Source organism: Hyalella azteca, unplaced genomic scaffold (genome assembly GCF_000764305.2).
Source record: "Hyalella azteca isolate HAZT.00-mixed unplaced genomic scaffold, Hazt_2.0.2 contig15331, whole genome shotgun sequence".
NCBI classification, from domain to species: Eukaryota; Metazoa; Arthropoda; class Malacostraca; order Amphipoda; family Hyalellidae; genus Hyalella; species Hyalella azteca.
In genome coordinates, this window is record NW_025945187.1 from 28,067 (window position 1) to 53,499 (window position 25,433).

Genomic DNA, 25,433 nt, shown 5'->3' on the forward strand with positions numbered 1-25,433 from the left:
AATCGAAGCCAAATAATTTTTTGCCTGGACGGCACCAAAATTTTTTAAGTTAACAAGGATTCATATATGTATGACGACAATACCATTCCAATTCGATGCCGATTCAAAATGCTTACTAATTTGAAACATATTGTATATATATGAGAAATCATTGCATTTTTATATAAACATTCCACAATTTATTCATCCAATCTATTCAGTATTCATTTACAACGCGAAATTTTTGCTAGTTTTTGTGAAAGTGATATGATTGTTGCATTTCCCTGTTCTTTAATTTTGGATATATTTGATCGGTAACAAAAGAGTTTATTCACATCCAACTGCATATATCATCCATCGAGTCCACAAAGGGGGCTTGCATATTATACTTAGTTTGGTCTCATGAGCATGAAACTCATGTGTTTCGTTGAACAAAATTTATATATTTTACTCAGCATTCATTTAAATGGACAATAAATGCGTGACATGAGGCTTCACGTGAGTTACATGTCCACCGCCGTTCCTGTCCGCATGTCGGACGTCGGTATAATTTCGGTTAGCATAAAATTAATTCTAATTCATAAATTATCCTTACATGACTATTTGATTGCTAAAAAATCAATTTTACGATTTTTCAGATGCACTGCGGTTTCTCATCTTATATGCGTTCTTAATAATAATTCATGTTTGGATTACGGTTGGTTCGAGCCGTGTACAGTTTGTCCTGTGAACAGTTTTCTACGACGAAAAATTATTGTCTTAAAAAATTATTGCACCATAAACTCATAAAAATTGACCCACGAGCACACTAAGTTCGATATTCAAAGTTTTAACTTTTCATTTTGGCCACCGAGTGGCGACGTGTGAACGGTCTGTTATTTCATATTTTTCATAGCTTCGTATTTTTATAAACATTCAAGATTTGCTTTCATTTATTCTCTTCACATCACATGCAGTCTTCTTACTGATTGCTATCTTATTGATAGCACCAACTTGTGGTAAAGAAACAGGTCCTGCTATGAATAGGCCTTCTTAACTATGCATTATGTATGGACCCTTTGAACATATCATTCAATGTATTACTTTAAGTGTAAATATATATATAATCTATTTACTATTCGAGCGCTTACCTCGCAATATTTATTGTGTCCGAAAATAAAAAAAATTATTCAGCTTCCATAAACATGAGGGGAACATATTAGGATTATATTTCAACCTGTAAAAGTTCAAATTGACCGGAAATACTCTTTCTTCCTATTTCTAAACGGGTTTCAGAACGGAGGTCTTTGTCTCAAAAGGGTTTGTAATAATTTGTGTATTCTAATTTCAAAACGTATGTCCATTGAAAGTTTGAACATGGAAATTTTTAGTTCAAAGGATTTTTGTTTGACATCTCGTGATAACTGGAATGACGAATTGAAAACGAGATTATAGATCATCTTTTCTTCGCTACGTCGGATGATCGCCTTCTTTGTATATTATTATATTAGGCGTCAATATATTTTGTACAATTCAAATATTTGTGAAGTCGCGCCCCACAGAACAGCAACAGCGACTCATAACAACGGGAAACCCACAGCACCTCAGCCTCATATCTACAGTACCTATTAGACAGCCTATATTATATTAACTGTTCCCATGGGTACGCAGCCGTGCACCACCAAATTTTTGCACCAATAAGCCCTGAATCGAACGCCTTGGATCTCTCCGGACCTACACCAATCAGCCGTGCACCACTCGGCTTTGTCCTCTTCCGGCCTTGACCACGACCTGCCGTGCACCACCTGGCCGCGGATCGAATATGACTTCCGGGCATAGTTAAATTACGTAATTTTACGTACACCGCATCTGAGGTTAGGTTTCAGATAGCATAGTTCTGTTCCAAAATTTATCGTCCATCGACAAGTGGCCGTTCGATCGAGGGCTGGTTCGACCCACGGCCTAGATACGGACGGCTTGAAGTGTTAAAAGCTACGTTCCGGAAGGCAGGAATCATGATGGTCCATTACATCCAGGGCAGTGGTGGTCTTCAGCAGGCGACCCAATGGATTGGTTGTAATTAGGAGCGGACGTATCACACGAACTCGCAAAATATTTGTAAAAAAGTTCTTATATTTCTGCACTACAAAGTGATTCGTCTCGTGTCTAGCGAATGCTAGATTTATGACGCTATTTATTTCTATCTAGAATCCAAGGAACTATTTTAAACATGCAAAACTAATTCACGATGCCCACATACAGAGGCTATGTATGACAAGGCTAGAAATCTCAAATAAAATAGTCCTTCTTAAAAGTTCATAAAGAAAATGATTGGCATCGTAGAAAAACGAAAAACTTAGAGTGTAAACTATCGTAAAAAATATCAAACTGTCCAGTGAATGGAATGATCAAAGATTTTGTTAATTAAATAAAATATAAACATTGTTTATTGTCATATAAATTGGGCGCAAAGTTCTAGAAAATGTTATATAAAGAAATATTCGGCGACTGTGCTCCTCAACACACAAGAAACATTCACACAGCACCACACAGACGGACACCCGTTATCACATAATACAGGAGTAACAGTGAGTCTCAATTTGGAACATGAGGCTGATATTCCCTAAAATCGCGTGAGAAATTGACCATCTCACGAGTGATTTTTTAAAATCGCGAATGAGTTTTTAATTAATTGAGAAAAGGCATTCGGAATGGGAGAAATTGGCCAGATTCACGGCCGTTTTTGTCCAATTCATGGGTGGCTTCTGCCCAATTTTCCGGATAGAGAGTGACTGCAACAGGACGCACACTTAACACAGGGCGGGCCAGCGGTTACAGTTCAGGGTACCAGAAATGGAGCAGTGATTTGCGGGTTCGATCCCAGCTACTTGCGACAGTTATGGCATTATTATCATTATTATGTTAATTATTATAATTATTACTATTAATAATATTTTTATCACTATTATTATCTTTAATATTTTTATTATTATTTGAAGAGTGATGTGCATATGAGCAGCAGTGCCTCAAATGAGTGATGGGCATATATCTCATGCTATACGTGTGTGTGTTCACACTAACAGCGTTTAGGTCTGGACGATGGTTTTTCCAGTTAAGAAAATTTCTATGGGTTCGCAACGGAACAATATATGCCGCTAGGGGCATCCAAAATATAATATATTTTTTTTACTATTTACGGTACTCACAAACTTCATGATTCATTCCGTGTGCGGTCTAAAGTGCCGCCTCTTTTGCGACATATTATACAAACAAAGAGATACATCACATCTATTCGTCTGGAATTCCATATTTGAACAACGAATATGAATAATATTTAAATACTACACCGCATGTTTACTGATTCTTTGCAAAAATATGATGATTCCTGTTTTACACTCATTTATAAATTCTGATGCATTTGATCAGTAACTAAATAATTTTATCCACATCTAACTGACAGCATCATCCGTCTCGTCCATAACGGGAGTCTTGCATATTATACTCAGTTTGGCCTCATGAACATGACACTCAAGTGTTCTGATGAACAAAACTTATATATTTTACTCAGCATTCATTTAAATGGACAATAAATGCGTGACATGAGGCTTCACGTGAGTTACTTGACCGCCGCCGTTCCAATGTCGGACGTCGGTATATTTTAGGCTTGCATCAAATTAATTCTAATTCATTGATTATCTTGAGATCATCATTCGATTTCCATAAAACCGATTTTACAATTTTTCAGATGCATTGCGGTTTCTCACCTTATGTTTGTTCATAATAATAATACATGGTTGAATTACTGTCGTTTTTTAACCGTATACAGTTTCTATTGTGAACGGTTTTCTACGACGGATAACATTTCCCTGAAAAAATGTTTGCAACGTAAACTCAATAAAATTGACATACATGCACATCAAGTTTTATATTCAAAGTTTTTGATTGTTTATTTGGCCACCGAGTGGCGACGTGTGAACGGCCTGTCATTTCATATTTTTCATAGCTTCGTATTCCTATAAACATTCAAGATTTGCTTCCATTTATTCTCTTCACATCACATGCAGTCTTATTGATGAGATCGTAGCACCAACTTGTGGTAAAGAAACAGGTTCAGCTATGAATAGGCTTTAATATGTATGCAAATAATTGCTTAGAAGTTAGTATCGGAAGGCAGAACAAGCTTGCTTCAACACGGTCGGCCAATGACCAGAGAATTCGTCAAATTAAATTTTCAGGGTCGAACAAAATTCTTCAGATACATTAGTTGATTAAAATGCAGGTTCAAGGGAGTAATATCAATTTATTAACGACGTTTCGAATGTAACAACATTCATTTTCAAGTTACAGGAAGCATTGAATACAGAAATTTTGATGGAAATAAGTACATGATACAAGTAAATAGGATACAACAAGAAAATTTGGAACCGTGAAAATAATTCCAAAACAATCTCAAAGCTTAGAAAATCAGGTAGTTATGAGATGATAGATGGAGTCCAATCCGCAGAAAAGGGCTTCAGCTATCGTCGGTCGGATTATGTCGGGCCACNATATTTAAAGAGCTCAGCAGTTAATTAGTTCCTATCTAATTACTTAAAGAACTCCCCCACCCGCCCCCCTTTCATGAAATGTCGTGAAATCATTAATCAACGTACAGATATGGCAGTGGTACCGTTGGATAGGGCAGAATGTCAGCTTTAAAATGAGTATAAAAACCGAAAAAGTGAAAATTTTCAATTTTAGGGTAGACGCTCCCCTTAAGAGTGTCACGAAGCCTGTTGAATTCATCGATGATCTTGAGATGAAGTCGCTTCTTTGTAATACTTTGAGACCTAGTCTGGTTGTTAGCTTGTCTCAGATGGTAAGTGAAACGGCAGTTCAATGTCGTAGTCGTTACTGCAATTACCCGAATGCAATCCAAATAATGAAAAAGTCTACTACCTTCTTTGAAGCAAAATTTACAGATTACACCGGCCTCTTAGAGAACTTCCACTTTTTTGCATTTGCCATTGCTCGATATGGTCCAGGGTTTGACGTTGTTGTCAAGGTTGTCACGGAGCCAGTTTGATTCATCGTTGATCTTGAGATGAAATTGCTCGATTGTAATACTCCGAGACCGTTTCAGATACATTTCTGAGTCTCTGGTTTTCATATTTTTTACCTCACTGCTGATTTTTCTCGCAATTGGTTCAGTTCTGTGTCTCACAGTAATCATTTTCTCTCTTGCTGCCGGGTCTTTGTTGCAAAAATTAGTTTGAGATGGCAGAATTCGTTGATTTATACGCGTGCGATTAACGACCAGAGAATAAATTGATTTAAATTATCAAGGAGTCGGACAATTCTTCAGATGACGTTGGTAGATCGAAAGGCATATATCAAGAAGTAGTTTTAGTTTATTAACGACGTTTCGAATGTAACAAACATTCATTTTCAAGTTACAAAGAGCTTTATTACATACAGGAAGCATATATTCAATGCTTCCTGTAACTTGAAAATGAATGTTGTTACATTCGAAACGTCGTTAATAAATTGATATTACTCCCTTGAACCTGCATTTTGATCAACTAATGTATCTGAAGAATATTGTTCGACCCTGAAAATTTAATTTGACGAATTCTCTGGTCATTGGCCGACCGTGTTGAAATAATTGCTTATATATATATATAGGAGGAAACCTAGTGAGACGAGTAGGATATATAAGGAAATTAGTCGTCATTGTAAGTTGTCGCTGGTAGTTAAAGTAACTTTCAGTTCATGTTGCCATGAACCCAAGGACAGGCCAAGAGAATTCCAATTCTCCGCAGGTAGTATATTTGAAATAGGCGATATCGCTGCGGTTAATTCAGCTGTTTCTGACGTGAACAATTCCTCTAATAGACAAGCCTTGTAGGATGTGGGCAAAACTGTCTTTGTGGCAGGAACGAGCGTCGACTGATATCTTCTTCCTAGAGTGCGATGATAAAATGACTAATTCCTGCAGCAACTGCGGCATCATCCACCGTGCGAACCAGCATCATCAAGCCCGACATAATCATCAAGCTGTCAATACCGATATGGATCAATATTAATTTTCTTACTCAGGAAATATGTATTTTTTCAATAATGATGTAAAACAATAATAATGTGGAACTTCCGTCTTCAAAAATCATGATTTATTTGCATTATCCGAACAAAATTAAGATTTTACTGGTTCATTCTATGGGAATACGTTCGTTTTTCCTTATTTCTTATTTTTTTCTGCGTATCATATATTAATTGGGCTTCATAAATATATCTGCAGTGTAAATCTTAGAAATTACCTAATTTACTTAAATACAATTTAGAAGCCAGAGGTCTATAAAATAAGATGGACCGTAAATAGACTGCACGCAGCGAGATTTACCATCGCTATGCTTCAGTATAAGTTGACTTGTACCGTCGCAGGAGTGCAAGGAACTGCCAGTTTTGACGACCCACAACTGCAGGTTGAACCTCCAGAAATTTGGTTCTGCAGCGCTATTTTCAAATAATGTCCGACATACAACGGCTGGAAATTCTGTTATTTATTATCTTAATTTTGGACTAATAATTATCGCAACGTAACAAAGATATAACGAAGCCCTGAAATTTATTCATTTCTCTTGTGCACCTTGGTTGCATGAATTCAACAGACGTGAGTTTAGACGTTTTTGAAATGGTGGTCCCAATTGCCACCTGGGCTCGTATGAGCTTAATATAATTACACAGTCCAGTCACACAGCCTCATCGTGTGGTCATTTTAGTTCTACATTGTACTATATTGTTAGACGAATTAACGGACTTCAACTTCCTAAGCTACTGAAGCAGAGTGTAATGAAACTTTTTTTAAACATAAGAAAATTTTAATGCAGTCGATCTTGACTGAACACAAAAACAGAAAAGCACCAGCAAAACGTTCCAAGATAAATAATCAATGGTTATTATTTATTTATAGTTCATAACGAGCATTAAAAAATTAGTGCTGCTATTTCGTTTTCAGGGCGTATTTCACACCGATGTTACGACCCACTGTTGTATCGTTTGCACTCTACGTGTAAATGGGCGTTGTGACTTTCTACTTTTTATTTTTCTCCATCTTACTCATAAATCCTAAATTTAATACCAAGTTCGTGCACTTTAAAGGCATCCGTGCCGCAATTCCAACAATGATCGAAAAAAATTATTATTTTTTCTTTACTTTCTGATACAAAGATCAAATATATTAAAGATATGCCATCTGCATAAATCTCATATTTCATGAATCCAAATTGCAGAAAATGCCTGATATGACATCGAGTTAGAAAATGTCCAAAATATTATGGGAGACTGATCTAATCGGATGTTACTTGGCTCGGAGCTCCGTTGATGAAACAGTTTCTATTTTTTCTTCTAAATTGTCTCTCGTTCATTTTGTAATGAGTTCATTTCTATATCATGGCGACTTTTTTATGAATAAGTCATATGAATGAGGTATTTAAGTAACGCATAAGTTGCCGTTCTTTATTTCAATTGGTGAAAACTAATATATAAAACCCTATTGATAAATATAAGATAGTTACCTATCATAATTTCAAAACTATAAAAAGTGAATTTACCCTGATAATGACGATTAAAAATCAAAATGTGATGCAGAGCCGGCAGCAAACTTACGATTATCTTAAGAAATTCATTTGAAAATATTGAAATCATAAGCTTACATGCCTAACGTGACATGTAACAATATTTCCACGCCTTAAGCTCATATTTCATCCTGGCTACGGAAGATTCCGATAGGAATTATAATGAGAAAATAGTATTAATGCTGCATTTTCTAAACTTTGGAGGCGTAAAGCCCGTAGGACTTTGGATTTATGAGAAAGCACTGAGAAACGCAGGTGCATATAACGTAGTTATTATATTAATACCGATGTCGCGCATTAATTTATTGGGCGATACGTGACTTATTGACCACCCATTGAGCGCGCGTCTATTGCTCTTTTAAAAGTCAAACGAGGTCGTGAGAAACAAACGCATTTCATGCTTTATAAGTCATTTCAAGAAATGTCATCTCCCTGCACCACCTAACTCCATGTTATTGAGCGAAGATTTCGTTATTGATTAAAATGTATGCATTGTTTTTAACATTTAATTGGGTGCAAAGATCAAGAAAATATTATATAAAGAAATATTCGGCGAGTGTGATGAGTATCAGCAGGAGACCAGTCTGCAGCTGGAGGCCAGTCTGCAGCTGGAGGCCAGTCTGCAGCTGGAGGCCAGTCTGTACCTGGAGGCCAGTCTGCAGCTGGAGCCCAGTCTGCAGCTGGAGGCCAGTCTGTAGCTCATATGCGCCTCATAAGAGTGATGTGCATATGAGCAGCAGCGCCTCATATGAGTGATGTGCATATGAGCAGCAGCGCCTCATATGAGTGATGTGCATATGAGCAGCAGTGCCTCATAAGAGTGATGTGAGCTATCACAATGACGTGGTTTCAACACTAACAAACTCTATTCTTTCAAACCCGTTTAAATATTTGCCTTGGCGGCACAAAAATATATAGGGCTATATTATTTAGATTTTACCTTCTGATTATATGTAAGGGTTCATTCCGTCGCCGGTTTGAAGTGTTTTCTAGTTTGCTGCATATTATTTACAGAAAGATAACATTACATTTTTTCGCATACAAGTTAAAATTCATGCATCTTATCCAATCAAAATTTATCTGAAACACCGTATTTTTTGCCCATTCTTCGATTGAATTGGAAACTCTCTTTTTTTTTGCTATTATAGGATCGTGAAAACTTTTGATCAGTAACTAAATTATTTGTTCTCATCGAACTGACGATATCATTCGTTTAGTCCATATTGGAAGTCTTGCATGTTGTACTCAGTTTGGTCTCATGAACATGACATTCAAGTGTTCTGATAAACAAAATTCAAATGTTTTACTCATCATTTACACAAATGGACAATGAATGCGTGACATGAGGCTTCACGTGAGTTACTTGACGCCGCCGTTCCAATGTCGAAACTCGAGCGTCGGTATATTTTAGGTTAGCATCACTATCACAATAATTCTAACTGATAAATTATCATGAGATCGTCATTTGATTTCCATAAAACCAATTTCACAATTACTTAGATGCGCTGTGGTTTCTCATCTTATGTGTGTTCATAGTAATAAGGCATGGTTGAATTTCGGCCGTTGCTTTCAACCGTATGCAGTTTGTGCTGTGAACAGTTTTCTACAACGAATAACAACTCTCCAAAAAAATGTTTGCACCGTAAACTCAACAAAATGTACCCACAGTCAATCCAAGTCCCATATTAAAAGTTTTAGATTATCTCTTTGGCCACCGAGTTGCGACGTGTGAACGGCCTGTTATTTCATATTTTTCATAGCTTCGTATTTTTTTAAACATTCAAGATTTGCTTCCATTTATTCTCTTCACATCGCATGCAGTCTTCTTATTGATGAGAACGTACCACCAACTTGTGGTAAGGTAAACAGGATCAGCTGTGAATAAGTTTTATTACTATGCATTATGTATGGACACTTGAAACATATCATTCAATGTATTACTTTATGTGTATATATGGATTATTCGAGCGCTTACCTCGCAATATATATCGTGTCCATAAATAAAAAATTATGAAGCTTCCATGAACAGGAGGGGATCGAATTAGTATTATATTCCAACCTGTATAAGTTGAAATTGATTATAAATACACTTTCTTCCTATTTCTATAATAGCGGTTTCCAAATCGAGGTCTTTGTATCAGAAGGGTTTGTAATAATTTGTCTCATGTAATTTCAAAACATACGTCCCTTGAAGGTTTGAATATGAAACTTTTTATTTTGGATTTTTGTTTGAAATCTCGAGATAACTGGAATGACGAATTGAAAACGGGATTATAGATTTTCTTTTCTTCTCCACGTCGGATCGTCTTTTTTGTATATTATATTAGGCGTCAATATATTTTGGACCATTCAAACATTTGTGAAGTACCCAAAGAACAGTAACAGTGCCTCATAACAACGGGAAACCCACAGTACGTCAGCCTAATATTTATCAACTGCCCCTATGAGACAGAACTATAAAATAGTAACTAATTCGTAATTGTAACATTAAAAAAGGCAATAAGGTTTCGACTATGTCAGCACATATCACTAATGTACGATACTAGGTTATTATTTGGATCCAAGCAACTTTATTTAAGATCCAAGCAACTTCTCGAAGCCAAATAATTTATTTACCCTTCAAATTTTTATAAATATTAAAGTTTTTAAATTCAGGAGAAATTCTAGAAATCTCTATTTTCCATAAATTTTCGCGACAAAAAATATAAGCAATATGAAAATATCTCTGTTGAAGAGTATTTGTTCAAACCAGATGAAACTTTTTTCAATTTAACATTTATTTTCCAGCAGTCCAGTAAGAATTTCTGATCGTGCTGCCGAAATTGCTACGGACGTTGTATTCACTGATCTGAATCACTCTTAATTTTGTAGCCAAATGAGCTAAGATCCAAATGAACTAAGATAAAACGTTCAGGTAAATGAGTAATAGAATGCTCTGAGGTTGGGCGGGCGAATGTTTGTCAATTCTGTTCCTCAGATTACATATTCATTCGTCGTTTGTATGCTTATTCTGACAATGAAAAGGATACCATAATTTTATATTACAGAATTGTTTTATTGTGGCACGTTTTGTAGAAATAATATAATAATTTGTGGGTTTTAATTTAGTTTTTTTGCTTATGTTTGATGTCAATTTAGTGTGTATTTGTGCGTCAAGGCAGGGCCGCTGGCCACCGCCTCACTCTCTATTAATTATAGTGGCATTTGCTTATGCTTCACATGGCGGCGATGATGGCGCAGGAGGTGGAGGCTAGTCTGCAGATGGAGGCCAGTCTGGAACCCAGGAACTGGAGGCTAGTCTGCAGATGAAGCGACTGCAGCTGGAGGCTAGTCTGGAGATAGAGACCAGTCCTCAGAATGTATATGGAATGCCAGTCTGCAGCTGGAGTCTTAGCCTGGAGACTAGTCTGGAGATGGAGACCAGTCCGCAGAATGCATATGTGAGTCCAGTCTGCAGATGGAGTCCAGTCTGCAACTGGAGGCTAGTCTGCAGATTACGAGAATCTTCTCTGAGTCCACCCAACTGGCATCTGGAGGCCAGTCTGCAGCTGGAGGCTAGTCTGCAGATGGAGGCCAGTCCGCAGAATGCATATGGGAGGCCAGTCTGCAGATGGAGGCCAGTCTGCAGCTGGAGGCTAGTCTACAGATGGAGGCCAGTCTGCAGAATGCATATGGGAGGCCAGTCTGCAGCTGGAGGCTAGTCTGGAGATGGAGACCAGTCTGCAGAATGCATATGGGAGGCCAGTCTGCAGATGGAGGCCAGTCTGCAACTGGAGGCTAGTCTGCAGATCACGAGAATCTTCTCTGAGTGCACCCAACCGGCATCTGGAGGCCAGTCTGCAGATGGAGGCCAGTCTGGAACCCAGGAACGGGAGCCGGGAGGCTAGTCTGCAGATGGAGTGACTGCATCTGGAGGCTAGTCTGGAGATGGAGACCAGTCCTCAGAATGTATATGGGAGGCCAGTCTGCAGCTGGACGGTGGAGGCTAGTCTGGAGATGGAGAGTGGAGACCTGTCTGCAGAATGCATATGGGAGGCCAGTCTGCATATAGAGATCAGTCTGTAGCTGAAAACCAGTCTGCAGCACAGCAGCAGCTGGAGGCCATTCTCAGCATTCTTCAGATCACAAGAATCTTCCCCAAATATGCCCCTGCAGTTGCAGTATTGCAGATGGCAGATGCTAATCCTGTCAGCATTGATGATATCGCAGATGCAGGCAACAAAAAGCATGCTCATGACCTTGATGCCTCAGTTGATAGAATCAGGAGTGGAACTGGGGACATGTTAGCAAAGCAGGGAGTTTTTTAAGACTCTTCCTCAATTTCAGTTTTGAGTCCTATAAGTAGTAGACCAGTAAAGTATCATGGATACCAGCATTACCATACATAAAGATATTGGTTCAAATTGTCAGTAAATGAGGAAATGAAAAATTAACTGATTCTAAAAACCTCTGGTGTGCCACTATGACTGGGTATGATAAAACATTCAACCTGCCAAAGATCACTCTGGGCTTGGAGGCTTGGTTGAAGTGAACCTAAGAATTAGTCATGATCTTGACAAGTGACAGAGTGAGTTTGTGACAACACACTTTAACTCAAGGAAGTGGCTGGGGGAAAGCAATCTCATGATAAGCCTGTGAATGATTAAATCATCATTCCTCATATGGATTATATCATTATTGGATGTAGGATTTGTCAGCCCAAGGCACCAAAAATGAGTCTATGTTTCTATAGCCATAAGCGCACATGAGCAATGCTCAGGCTCATGTGCTGGGAGTGCCTGGGTAAAGGCTTTACTATTCTAATTAAGTCAATTGGCTTTAACTCAGCATCTTTTCTTCAGAATCCTCATCCTGGGGCAGCATTGCCTGTAAATCTTGCTCAAGTCATCATAGATTCTTGCTATGATAAATTTTCAAACCGTAATTAAAGACTCATGGTGTCATGGTGGTTTTTGCTGGGCACTGTGGATAGAAGCTAGAAGATTCCAGTCTTTTTCCAGAAGCAGTTTATGTTGATTTTTTTTGCATTTTCTAGCGAGACCCTTTGTGCACTCTCCTATGAGATGTTTCTAATCCAAACTGGGAAATTGGCAGAAGCCACCTGTGGATGAGATAGAAACCTCTGTGGTAATGGAAAATGTTACCTGTTTGCTGTTTCCATACCCTATTTTACAATTTACATTAGTATCCATTAATAAATAGAAAACAAAACAGATTTGCCTGTAATTTTTTTAATATCGCCCATTGTGATTTTTAAAGAATCTTGCCTGATATTCCAGATTAATTATCAATGCTGGCCCAATGGAAATATTTCCAATTTCCAGAGAACTGCAGACAAGAGAATGAAGAGATGTCGATTTCAGTATTTGTGCTGGACTCTGCAGCAAGACTGAATGCACAAACTTCACTGCCAACTTGCCAAGGCACTGTACAGCCACTGCTTTGCTTGGCCCAGTGCATATTGTGGTGGATTCCATTCAGCATGTGTCCTAGCCCCTATTGTCACAGTCAGGGCTGGAGCTGTGGAAAAACCGCTTGCAGCTACAAAGTTGACTGAACAATCCTCAGCCAGCGGCTAATCTTTCAGACTTGTCGCTGTTCACAATGAGTCTGAAATAGCCAAAAATTTCCTGCAGTGCAGCAGGTCTCCTCAAACTATTTGCTGCCTAACAGGCTGGAATTTGCTAATTAAAATGTCAGATGTTGATGCTAAGATCCTCTGCCCTCCATATTCTTATTATTAACTTGCTATTATTGGCCACACACCACCTGTGCTACCACAACGCTCTGGGTAACTGGGTGAAATGTTAGGAATGATGGTTCATATTTTATATAGAACAATCCAGTCTGGTAACTCAATCAGTTTCAAAATTTCAGCTAAATGTAAAAGGAAAGCCTATTGTTCAGATTTTCAGATCCAATATATGTGCACTTGTTCATGTATCAGCCCTCGGCCCTCTTGCCATACACCAAGATTCTCTCACTAGCAGTTCTCAGCCCACTTTTGGTAGGGTGCTGTCAGTTGGCAGAGGGAGCTTCTATCAGCTGCTTGTGCCCTCCTTCACTAACCTTTAACTTAAGTAAGAAAGTGGCTGGATTTTAAGGCCATTCTGCAAGAGGACCTGATGAAGAGCAAGTGTTGTATGGAGAGTCTTATTGCAGCAGCTCTCCGTGAGTTTTTTTGTAAGTGGGAAGAATCTTGCATTTTACTTGAAACTGGCAAGAGAAAAGTAAAGGAAAGACCTCTTTTATTAAGTGAGTCTCCTTAGATCAATCTGTTGGAGATTATTTGCTAAATGAATGGTTTCCAGCAGGCTCAGTGAGTTCCATTTGAGCCTTGCTTGCTGCCTGCTTCCCCTGACCCCATAATTGATATTGCTCCATTCACAAGTGAAGCAAAAGATAGTCTCTCCATCAATAAAAACAGTCAGGTTGTCCTAATGGTAATAAAAACATAAGATTACTCATTACAGCTAGTTTGGGCAATAAGACATCTGGATGGATTGGGGGTGAGAAATTTTTAAGTGACTTCATTAACAGGTAAATGTACATCACCACTAGAGCCGTGTATTGTGATTATTCCATTTAATTGTTGTGGACTTCAAAGCAATCTGATAGAATTTAAGCTTTTTATTTACTGCCAGAAACCTGATGTCTGTTCATGTGTAACAATGCTCAAAACTAGAAAACCATAATATACATATGGCATAATTTGTTGGCTCTTACTGTTCCTGGAAACACAGAATGGTAGCTGCATGAGGTATTGTGGCTATTCTGGTATGCAGTGATATAATTTTATGTCCTGTGCCTTTGTCCCTTCCATGCAGGATGTCATAAATTTCAGGTTGTGCTGGTGGTGGGTCCATACTTTGGCATGGTCAACATAGGCAATTTTTACAATTCAAATGCATTAACTGAAGGCTGATCTTGCAGGGTGGAATTCTATCAGTGCTGCTGAGTGCTGAGTCGTGGGCCAGAGTTGCACTGGAGAACTTTTGTTGACCTTATTACCATTTCCATTTTCCGCTAACTTTGCAAAAGCCATATACAGTTCATCCATACCTTGCTGGTTATGTATAAATTTCTTGTCTTTCTGAAGATATTTTCAGTTGAACTTATCTTGGTGGTTGCAAGTGTGAAAGGTGGTAAGTGCACCCTGGACACATTTTCTGTGAGGGGAAAATTGACAATTTGTAGAAAACAATATTTATTTTGAGTACCAATTTTTACTGCTTAACATTGAGGAATTTCAAAACCATAATTGAATATTAATGTTTGATAGCATATGATAACTACCATACCGTAAAATGGGGTAACTTAGACTGGCGGGGTAACTTAGACCACTTTTCGTTTTTTTAACAAAAACCCTCACAACTCAAAAACTATTTGACATAGAAAAATTTCGTCAATGGGCATTAAAGGCCTAATACTGAGGCCACATAACACAATAGAAAGATTTGAAAAGTTTGCATATCTAATAGGTTAAAAAATTAAAAATGTGACCCATGAAAAAAAAAGCTATTATTTAAAGCCTGTCAGAGTACCCCCTCCAATTTGTTTATTTTTTGGTTAAATAACTCCAGTTTTATATGGTCTTATATATGGTAATTTAACTTAATTTCCAGGCCGGTCTATGTTAACCCTGTCAAGGCTGCCATTAGGTGGTCAGAGTTCTCCCGTTTGGGGGAACTTAGACCACCTGGGAAGCAGGACCCCCCATTTGCAAACTATGACACTTTCCTCAAGTTTAATGAAGGAGACAATAATTGTTTGAAACTGAGTAAAATAATGTTAATTTCTGTAGAATATGTTTATGTAAAATAAACTGTGACAGATAGTATAGTATGGTATCTTTGGCATTGAAAAATACCATCAAATGGGGTAATAAGGGACGATTTTGAGCGTTATTCATTAATAACTTCCTACCAAGAAACATTTCATGAACAAGTTTGGGTTCATTTTAATGGCCTTTGCAAGGGCATCTCCAAAAAATATATAACTCAGTACTCACTGCAGTGAGTGACAGAGAGCTCATTTTCTTGTTGACAAAAACGTCAAGTCATGGATGGACAGACGGACATGGCAAGCACAATAGTGCATTTTTTCATGAATGAGAAAATGCGCCAAAAATGGCATTTCCAATATCTGCAATCCAATAGCATATCATATAGCATCTCCAAAAAAATTCCATATTTTGTAAGGTGCCAGACACAAAATAAAAGCGTCCCTCATTACCCTTGGGAACAGGGTAATCCGGGACACTTGAAATGAAACAATTTAAAAATGTTTGAGGCATGCAGAGTGTACTCATGACTCATCTATTACTGTAATAGCAGTACCGTCAACCGGGGCTACTCGGGATGGGCGGGGTAACTCGGGACAGTCCTCCAACATGGCGTAAAACTGTTTTAGTAACAAAACTAATTGGAATTTTGAAACTAATTGGAAATATAGTGGCGTAAACGACAACATTTTTCCTATCTACCGTAAAATGGGGTTACTTTGACCGGCGGGCTAACTTTGACCACTTTTCATTATTTTAACAAAAACCCCCAAAACTCAAAAACGATTTGTCATAGAAAAATTTTGTCCATGGCCATTAAAGGCCTAATACTGAGGCTATGTAACACAATCAAAAGATTTAAAAAGTTTGCATATCTAATAGGTTAAAAAATTAATAATGTGACCCACAAAAAAGAGCTATTATTTAAAGCCTGTCGGTGTACCCCCTGCAATTTTTTTATTTTTTTTGTAAAATATCTCCAGGTTTTGATTCATTGTAGTAGAACTCTTCTGGTTACCTATGCAAAAGCCAAATTTTTGGAAAGTGTCATAGTTTGCAAATGGGGGCGCTGCCCCCCAATGGGGGAACTTTGACCACCTAATGGCAGCCGTGACGGGGTAACATTGACCGGCCTGAAAATTAAGTTAAAATTACCATAGGTACCTACATATTATATTTTATGCTTGATACACCAACCAATGTTATTTTCTTCATGTTTCAGACTCTACAGAGTTTTATATATGGTAATTTTAACTTACTTTCCAAACCGGTCAATGTTACCCGTCACGGCTGCCATTAGGTGGTCACATTTCGCCCATTGGGGGGTGGCTCCCCCCATTTGCAAACTATGACACTTTCCTAAAATTTGTCTTTTGCATATGTAACTAGAAGAGTTCTACTTCAATGCACCACAACCTGGAGTTATTTGGAGTTATTTTACCAAAAAATAAAATTGATTATACCACCCAGTCAAAGAAACCCCAAGAGCTGGGGTAACAAAGACCATCACTTTTTTTTTAAATTACATCAAAACTATGAGAGGAAGGAGCTGCCAATTTATGGTGAGTAAAGCTAGAATATAGACCTGTATTTTACATGTTTCAATTTAAGTTTAACTTATCTAGTAAAAAATGGCATCATTTTGAAAAAAAGTGGTCAAAGTTACCCCATTTTACGGTATGTAGTATAAAGGAAGTTAAAAAATACTACATTTACTAGCTTTGAAAAATTCCTGAAAAAATGTTGAAAAATGATATTTTGAAAAGTTACTTCTGCTAAGGTCTGTAGTAAAAAAAAGATTTGCCGAATTAAAAAATTTCGCTGAGAAAAAAGTGGCAGACAAGTGTAAGCATGAAAACTTTATTTGCAGAATTTACATACCTTAATTAAAAAAATGGCGGCCATTTCTGCATGGCGGGGCTACTCGGGACACTCCCTCGGGGATATTTGGGACACCCCAAAAAACACATTTACAATAGAACCTCATTTAGCAAAGGCTCCAGTTAAGAAAAAAATTGATTAAAAACAAAGAATATTGATTACATTTACCTTGCTCAGCAAAAAAAAATTCACTTATCAAAAAATTAGTGCATCATCAGTCATCACAAAATTGTGCATAGAATGTCATATATAGAATTGTGCACCAGGCATCATAGAATGTAATATAATTGACCTAAACTATGATTTATTTCGCCAAAACATATGATGGTTCTCACTAAAACATTCCTTTCTGTTTCAGGTATGTTTTTCATGATTTTTTTATAGTAAATTCACTTAACCCTATTAAAATGGTGTGAAATTACAAGCCGTCCTGTAAGCTTACAGATACAGAAAAAATTCTATAAGGCTTCTGATATGAAGCTTGCAGTGGACAAGGTAGTTGAAATGCTCAATGGCCTGTTCATGGATATGGTAATATTGCATCAATAATACGGTAATTAATGTATATAGTAATATCATATCAATAAAGGAAAAACAAGTAAAAATCACAGAAAATCTCATTTATTCTACCTCTACATCATATACAATGAAAGAGGAGGATTTCAGATTACTGTTAGTAATGGATGAGTACACTCTGCACGCTTCAAATGTTTTAAAATTAAGTTTTATTCCAAGTGTCCCAAGTAGCCCCATTTGACGGTGCTACACAGGACACTCTCTTTTTGCTTATGGCATCTTACATATAGCATATGGAATTTTTTTGGAGAAGCCATGCGGTAGCTCTTTCAAAGAGCTTTGAAATGAGCCTAAACTTGTTTATGAAATGTTTCATGGTAAGAAGTTATGAATGAAAAACGTTCGAAATCGTCCCGAGTAGCCCCGGTTGACAGTACTCTTAAGTCCTCTGCATCCTTTGTAGATGATGTAGCTGTAGAATAAATGACATATTCTGTGATTTGAATAAATGACAGTTTCTGTGATATTTAGGTAGTACTTGTTTTCCCTTTATAGATATGATATTACATTATCCATACATTACTGCATTATGGTGTTATATTACTGTATCCATGGACATGCCACTGAGCATTGTCAATGACCTTGTTCACTGCAAGCTTCATATCAGCAGCCAGTAACATTTCTTCTGTATCTTTGAGCTTACAGAATGGCTTGTAATTTTGCACCATTTTAATTGGGTCAAGTGAATTCGCTAAAACAAAAAAAGATTGTAAAAAAACATACCTGAAACCAAAAGGAATATTTTAGTGACAACCATCATATTTTTTGGAGAAATAAATCAAAGTTTAGGTTAATTATTTTTCATTCTATGTTGCCCAGTGCATAATTCTATCTCTGACATTCTATGTGCAATTTTGTGATAATCAATTATGCATTAATTTTTCGTTTAGCATTGCAATTGCATTCAAATTTTTTGTTATTAATTGATTTTTTTTAACTAGAGCCTGTACTGATTGAGGTTCTACTGTAAATGCATTTTTAGGAGTGTCACTAATTACCGCGGGGGTGTCCCTTATTACCCCATCTTGTGGAAAAGGCCGCCATTTTTTAGAATGAGATATGCAAATTTCGTCCATCACATTTTAAAACCAACACTTTTATGAAAGTAAAATTTTTCAAAATGGCAAATATTTTTTCTTTGCTACAGACCTTTAGCAGAGGTACTTTTCTAAAATCTCACTTTTTTGTCCAAAAAATATTCAGGGATTTTTTGGAGTTAGTAAATGTATGATTTCTTAACTTACTTTATGCAACATAGATAGTAAAAATGTTGAACTTTAGACTGATTTTAGTTCTGCAATTTTTTTATTAGTTTAGCTGCTACAACATTTCTTTGAAATGTGGGATGACCGTCCCCATTTACCCCGCCCATTCCTTATTACCCCGTTTGATGGTAGGTCTGGATAGGCCCTGTCACCAATTCTTGTACTTGTGATTTGCTGATCTGAGGTAGCTGGTGAATTTCAATCTATCCCACTCAAAGTTCTTTGAAATATTGAGAAAATTATAAAAAATTCATTTGTGGGGATTTAATTAAAAAATTTCATAACCCGCAGCCAGCAGTCATATTCATTGCATTCATTGGCAATTCTCACTCAGTCATTAGTTTACCCACAAAAATCTCAACCCAGAAGCCCAGTACACCTATCAATCATATCTGTGTATAATCATATCTGTCGTGTATAATTGATGCTGAAGCAGCAATTATTGAATGACTTGGCAAATTACTTGATGACATTTTATTTTGAAATGGGGTTTGCTTCTACTCTAACTCTGGAAAAAATCCCTATTGCTTCATCAATGATAGGAATATTCAAAAGTTTAGTGAGAAAATTTGACTTCTTATTTTAGCATTTCCATTATATATATTTATGCATTACATTAACATTACATTAACCTATCTATGCCTATTCTTCAATGCCGAAGATACTATACTATACTAACATTGCAGTATTGCTTATCCCAATTATCCAAAATTAACTACACTTTTTTTCCTATAGTTTGCTAAAGTAAGAAAACAAGTGGCTTCTTAGGTCACTGCTGAAATTAGGTCTATCATCAAGATGAAACATCTGAAGCTCACACACTCTTTAATTTCATTATAGATTAAATGCTAGTTATGGTACTAATGTCTTAAATGCACTATTAATGAATATTAGGGAGCAAGACTAATGAACTAAAATTCAACAGAAGTTGATTCAGCCCAAAAGGGATGTTATAGTCTGTATCAAGGGTCGCACTAACTAGACCATACAAACACCTAAATAACACAAATGCCTAAATAATCTAAGAGTGGTGATCTAGAGTATAACCTAGAATAATCCCAATCTATTAAACACCTAAATAATCTAGAGAGGTATATGCTGTCGCCATTACTCAATGCTCCACTTAAAGTTTGCTACACTGACTCTTTAACTCTAAATAATGCCAGTGTACTGCATACAAACTTGTTTTTTTTCTAACATCAAAAAATGTCTTCACAGAATGATTGCCAACACTTGAGTTGCTTTCAATTATAACTTAAACTTTGTTCCTATTGAACTATTTTGTATCACAAATAAGCTTTAGTTTAACTTGAAACCTCCAAAATTCAATGAGTATCATAATGAATAAAATGAAGGCGAGCAGTGTTGTGATGCACAATGTCTCTGATGATGCAGTCAACAGCTGCTGGCATGCTGAGCTGAGCACCCAAATGTCTTCTGAATCTTGCAAAGTTGAGTCTGGTGTTGAGCTGCTGACTTAGGGGATTCATATATTGCTCACAATCATGTATAATTGAAAATAGTATTCTTGTTATGATTAAATAAAAGTTATTTAATTTACTAACTTGAAGATACTGCCCCAAATTTTGTGGGAGCTGTGACACATTGTTTGTCATCTGTAACTGTCTTGCTGTCTCATGTTCAAGTTTATTCATGATGTTGATCTATGTAAATTTATTCAGCTACAGAGGCCAGTGGGTCATTGCCTCCCCTATAAATGGTGGCAGTTTACATCAAAGAGGAGCCTGGAGATGGAGAAGAGGACATAGCTGTGAAGGAGGAACCAATTGATAACTATAAAAAAGAGGTAAATTTATCATTTGCATTAACCCCTTTGTGACTGACGGGACTGACATGACATGCTTACTGGTTTAGCATATAACTCGTATACAGCACAACATTCGAGGCACAACTAACTACAGGGACATATGAGAAAAACTCATTCACCGAAATATAGCAACATCTAGCATCTGACGTGGTTAGCACCACAGCAAACATAGCAACATCTGGCATCTGACATGGTTAGCACCACAGCAAACATAACAACATCTGGCATCTGATGCGGTTAGCATCGCAGCAACCATAGTGACATTTGGCAGCTGACCTGGTTAGCACCACAGCAAACATAGCAACATCTGGCAGCTGACCTGGTTAGCACCACAGCAAACATATCAACATCTGGTATTTGACATGGTTAGCACTTAGCACCACAGTAAACATAGCAACATCTGGTATTAGACATGGTTAGCACCACAGTAAACATAGCAACATCTGGCATCTGACATGGTTAGCACCACAGCAAACAGCGGTATCTGGCATCTGACGTGGTTAGCACCACAGCAAACATAACAACATCTGACATGGTTAGCACCACAGTAAACATAGCAACATCTGGCATCTGACGTGGTTAGCACCACAGCAAACATAGCAACATCTGGCATCTGACGTGGTTAGCTCCAATGCAAACAAAGCTACATCTGGCACCTGATGTGGTTAGCAGCAATCAGATGCCGCAGAAAACTCAGTATACCGTATGTGATTTAGTGACTTATATCCCAAATTTTTTCACTTAGTTGCATTTTATTATATATATTGACCTAGATAAGATATGTCAGATTATGTATTTCAGTGACAAACTTGTTCAGAAAAATCTAATTTTCTTGAATTATATCTTATGATAACAGTGATTGTAACAGAGTGTTTTCTTTTCAGGTAATTATGACGAGGAGGTACCTAACAAACAAGGAAATTGCGTCACTCTTGGAGGAAATTGAAAGTGATTTCAGCTCTAGTGCTGATATTGAGAGTGACCATGAGCCTGCAAAGAAAAACATTACAATGTTTTCTCACGATCTAGCAGCCTCATCTGACGATGAACGATTTGTGATACAGATCACTTCTGAAGAAAATGCCACTGATAGCTGCATCTCAACAATGCAAGATCAACCTAATCTGAGCAGAAATGTCAAAAGAAAGTGGAGGAAAAAAGATGAGAAAGCTAGCAACATTGAGTTCTTTGACTACAAGGAAAGTTACATGGACATTTCATCACCTCTTGATTCTTTTTTTTGTTTGTTTTTTGATAATGATTTGCTCAATAAAATTCATTATGATGCCAATCTCAAATGCACTCAGGCAGGCATGGCTGCAGATATATCTGTTGATTAAATAAAAACATTCCTTGGCATCAATATAGTAATGGGATACAACAGATGTCCAACAATTAATTCATACTGGATGACTGGAGATGACATTGGAGTACAGTGCTTAAAAGAAGCCATGTCAAGAGACAGGTTCTACAAAATACTGCACCACCTTCATCTCAATGACAACAGCAAGATGGACAGAAACAAGGCGAACTTTACAAAGTAAGGCCATTATTGAACATCTTGAAGCAAAATTTTGATGTCATGAGAGACCCACAAGAACATCTATTGGTTGGCGAATTGATTATAAAGTTCAAGGGAAGAAGCAGCCTGAAACAGTACAATCTGCTAAAGCCGATCAGAAGAGGCTACAAAGTCTGTTGTTTATCTGACGATGAAGGCTAAGTGTATGACTTTGATATTTACACTGGGAAAAGTACTTCAAAAATTCCCTGCAGAGAAGCTTCACTTGGATTTGGAGCTGATGTGGATGGACTCAAAAGCAGTTCATCTGATTTAAAACTTTCATGGAACTGAAAAATCGACTGTTTCCCATAAGCTAAAAAATGGTCAAAAATAATTGCAAAATCTCACCTCGCCATCAAAGACTACAATGAACACATTGGAGGGGTTGAAAGGCATAACCAACTACGTCAACTGTATGGCATCAAGAGGAAAAACATCAAATGGTGGCATCGCATCTTCTTGGATTGCTTGACATGGTGGCTATAGTCAACTCATTCATACTGTATAGAGATGCTGGACACCCAACGATTGCTCTCCTTGATTACCAAAGAGAACTTGGCACTGGACTCCTGACATTTTCAACAAAGCCAACAGCAAGCTGCAAGAGACGTAGAAAGAGTGACTTCTCGACTCCAGCTTCAGTGAGATTGTCCAATGTAGGAGTACATTGGCCTCAGTTCTATGTGTCCAGGGGCAGGTGCCAAGTGTGCTCGAAGAAGGGAGAAGAAGCAAGACCTGCCGTAGAATGTGAACACTGCAAAGTGCATCTATGCTGTAACTCTGCAAAAAACTGCTTCGAAGAGTTTCATCAGTGATAGACTTTCTGCATTGATAATAATATGTAACTGATTGCATTTTATTTGCTTGTAGTACATCAATAAAAGAACATAAATTATAGTAAATAAATTGCTACTTCTGTAACTTTTGTTAACTCCAAAGGAATATATTTTTACCTGATTATTGTGATAGGTTAAGTATTTTTATCTGTTAATTGCGATAGTTCATTATAAGCTAGTGCACACTTTTGCCAAAGGAACTTTGTGATATCATCTTAATATTTTTTTTTCTCTCACAAAGTTAGCACTTTTCACAATTAATATACAGTATTGGTGATAATGTTGCATTTCATGATCCCTAACTCTAAATTTGCCTGCATTTAATGTAAAAGATGCATTTCAACAAATAACAGCAACAGAATTGCAGCTACAGCAGCGCTGCTGCAAAATCAATTAATTATTAATTATTGTAGATAAATCTGTTACTTCAGTTTCAACCATTTACTACCGAGAATCTGTGGTCTCGCTTATGGAATTTTTAACATTATTATATATTTAATTTTTTCAGAAATGTGGAAAAAATTGCAGTAAAAAATGTTGAAAAATGTGGCAAAAATTGTCAGTCCAAATTTACCGTGATTCTGTTAAAAAAAAATTCAATTAAAAAGTTGTAATAGACATAGCAGTTAGTGATTTTAATAAAATGTCAAGCATGAAATTCACATGGATCTTAGGAATTGGTTCTCAGCTTGGGCAAATTAGCTCCTAAAGCTTGAGGGATTTATTCCTCAAATTTGTGTGAGATTATCCTGCAAATAAAGTTTGAAGAGGTAATTTGTGTCTGGCATTGGTACATTCACTTAAATATGATTATATAAAATGTTCATATTGCTCAATGAATTAATGCTTTGCATTATTAGTGCAACAGTTTTATTTTGCTTTCCTAATTCTTAATTGTATATTGTTTTAAACTAGTCAACAGTAATTTTGTTCATTACTAATTATGTTTGCCAGCGAACGAGTAAGAATCTTGTCATAAAAAAGCTATTTATTATTTGATGATCAGCAGTTCATTGCAATATGAGTTCTGTGCCAGCTAGTGAAGTTAGGCCCTTTCACATGGGGCGGCAAATATCGCATGCTTCAAAAAATGCAACTGTATTTACCAGCAAACCTCAGTGGACATACAAAATATACACTGCTATTCACACACGACAGATTTTAATGCAGCGTAGAATTTGATGTATGCAGCAGTTGCCGCTCTGTGTGAAAGGGGCCTTAGTCCTGATATACACATGCCAAGCATTGCTTGGTATATGGGTTCTCATGAATGCCATGGAGTTGTTTGCTGTGTGTAGCTCATTCATGTCTAGTCCAATTGTGGTCCCAAAGTATGAACTTGTGATGAGATTAACTTAAGTTGAAAATTAACAACTGACTGGTAATTAAGTTTTCATCTGATCTGATTGTATGTTAAGATGGTTTAGGGAATTTTTTATGTATCATATTTCTTAGTTCAATGTAATATAAGTTTATAAATTTTTTGCTTTTTAAGGCTAGTATGCACAAATGTGCCAAATTTTGAGATTCACTAATTTTGTAGTTTTTTTTTCAAATTTGAATTTTGAAGGACCAAATAGCAGATGAGGAATCTATATAATACAGTCATGACACCCAATAATATTTATAATTGCGTAAAATTTTCTAATTAATTTTAAAGATAACATATTAAGCTTCATTAAAAACCCATGTGATAAGGTTACTGATATTAATTGAAGATATAGGTATTATTTCTTTTGCATTCTTTACAAGCGCTGAAACAACTAAGATTTTGGCTAAACATATTTTAATTCATATTTCAGCCTTTCACTGCAATAGAGGATCTGCTATGTATGGCAGGATGAGCAGATGAATGGTGGTTAGCAAAATATGTTGTTCTCTAAATATTTTACAACATTTCTTTCCTCACACACTGAGTACATTTACATAAACATTTCTAATACTGAGCATCCTGTCAGTCTTGACTGGTGAAGGAGGCAAGGGCAGCGTCTTGCTTTCGACTGCCTTTAGTTGGGCAGTTTAGATTCATTTGTTAGTCGCCTAAGTCACGGGTTTGCCTCTCGTGTGTCAGCGTCAAGTAAGACACCAGCTCATTATTTATTGCAGTAGATGAGGAAGTTGATTGTTGG

General features: G+C 37.0%; 1 protein-coding gene across 2 annotated transcripts; it reads left to right on the plus strand.

The window, feature by feature from the left end:
* Window positions 1-20,293: 20,293 nt before the first annotated feature.
* Window positions 20,294-24,922, plus strand: LOC125179137. 2 transcript variants are annotated; one of them, XR_007157156.1, is made up of 3 exons: window positions 20,294-20,527; window positions 20,759-20,883; window positions 21,789-24,922. XR_007157156.1 is itself a non-coding variant. In XM_047884371.1 (2 exons), the coding sequence occupies exons 1-2, from the start codon at window positions 20,794-20,796 to the stop codon at window positions 22,242-22,244; spliced, it is 546 nt and encodes a 181-aa protein (XP_047740327.1). In that variant the 5' UTR covers window positions 20,294-20,793; the 3' UTR covers window positions 22,245-24,922. The 2 variants fall into 2 exon arrangements, 1 of the variants encoding a protein (XP_047740327.1); XM_047884371.1 differs by having other exon boundaries at window positions 20,294-20,883.
* Window positions 24,923-25,433: the final 511 nt, after the last annotated feature.

Bases quoted from the DNA above. Each gene is read 5' to 3' on its own strand.
- LOC125179137 (XM_047884371.1), top strand. From the start codon at position 20,794: ATGGTGGCAGTTTACATCAAAGAGGAGCCTGGAGATGGAGAAGAGGAC. The intron at 20,884-21,788 runs GTAAATTTATCA...TTTTCTTTTCAG, and splicing joins TTGATAACTATAAAAAAGAG to GTAATTATGACGAGGAGGTA.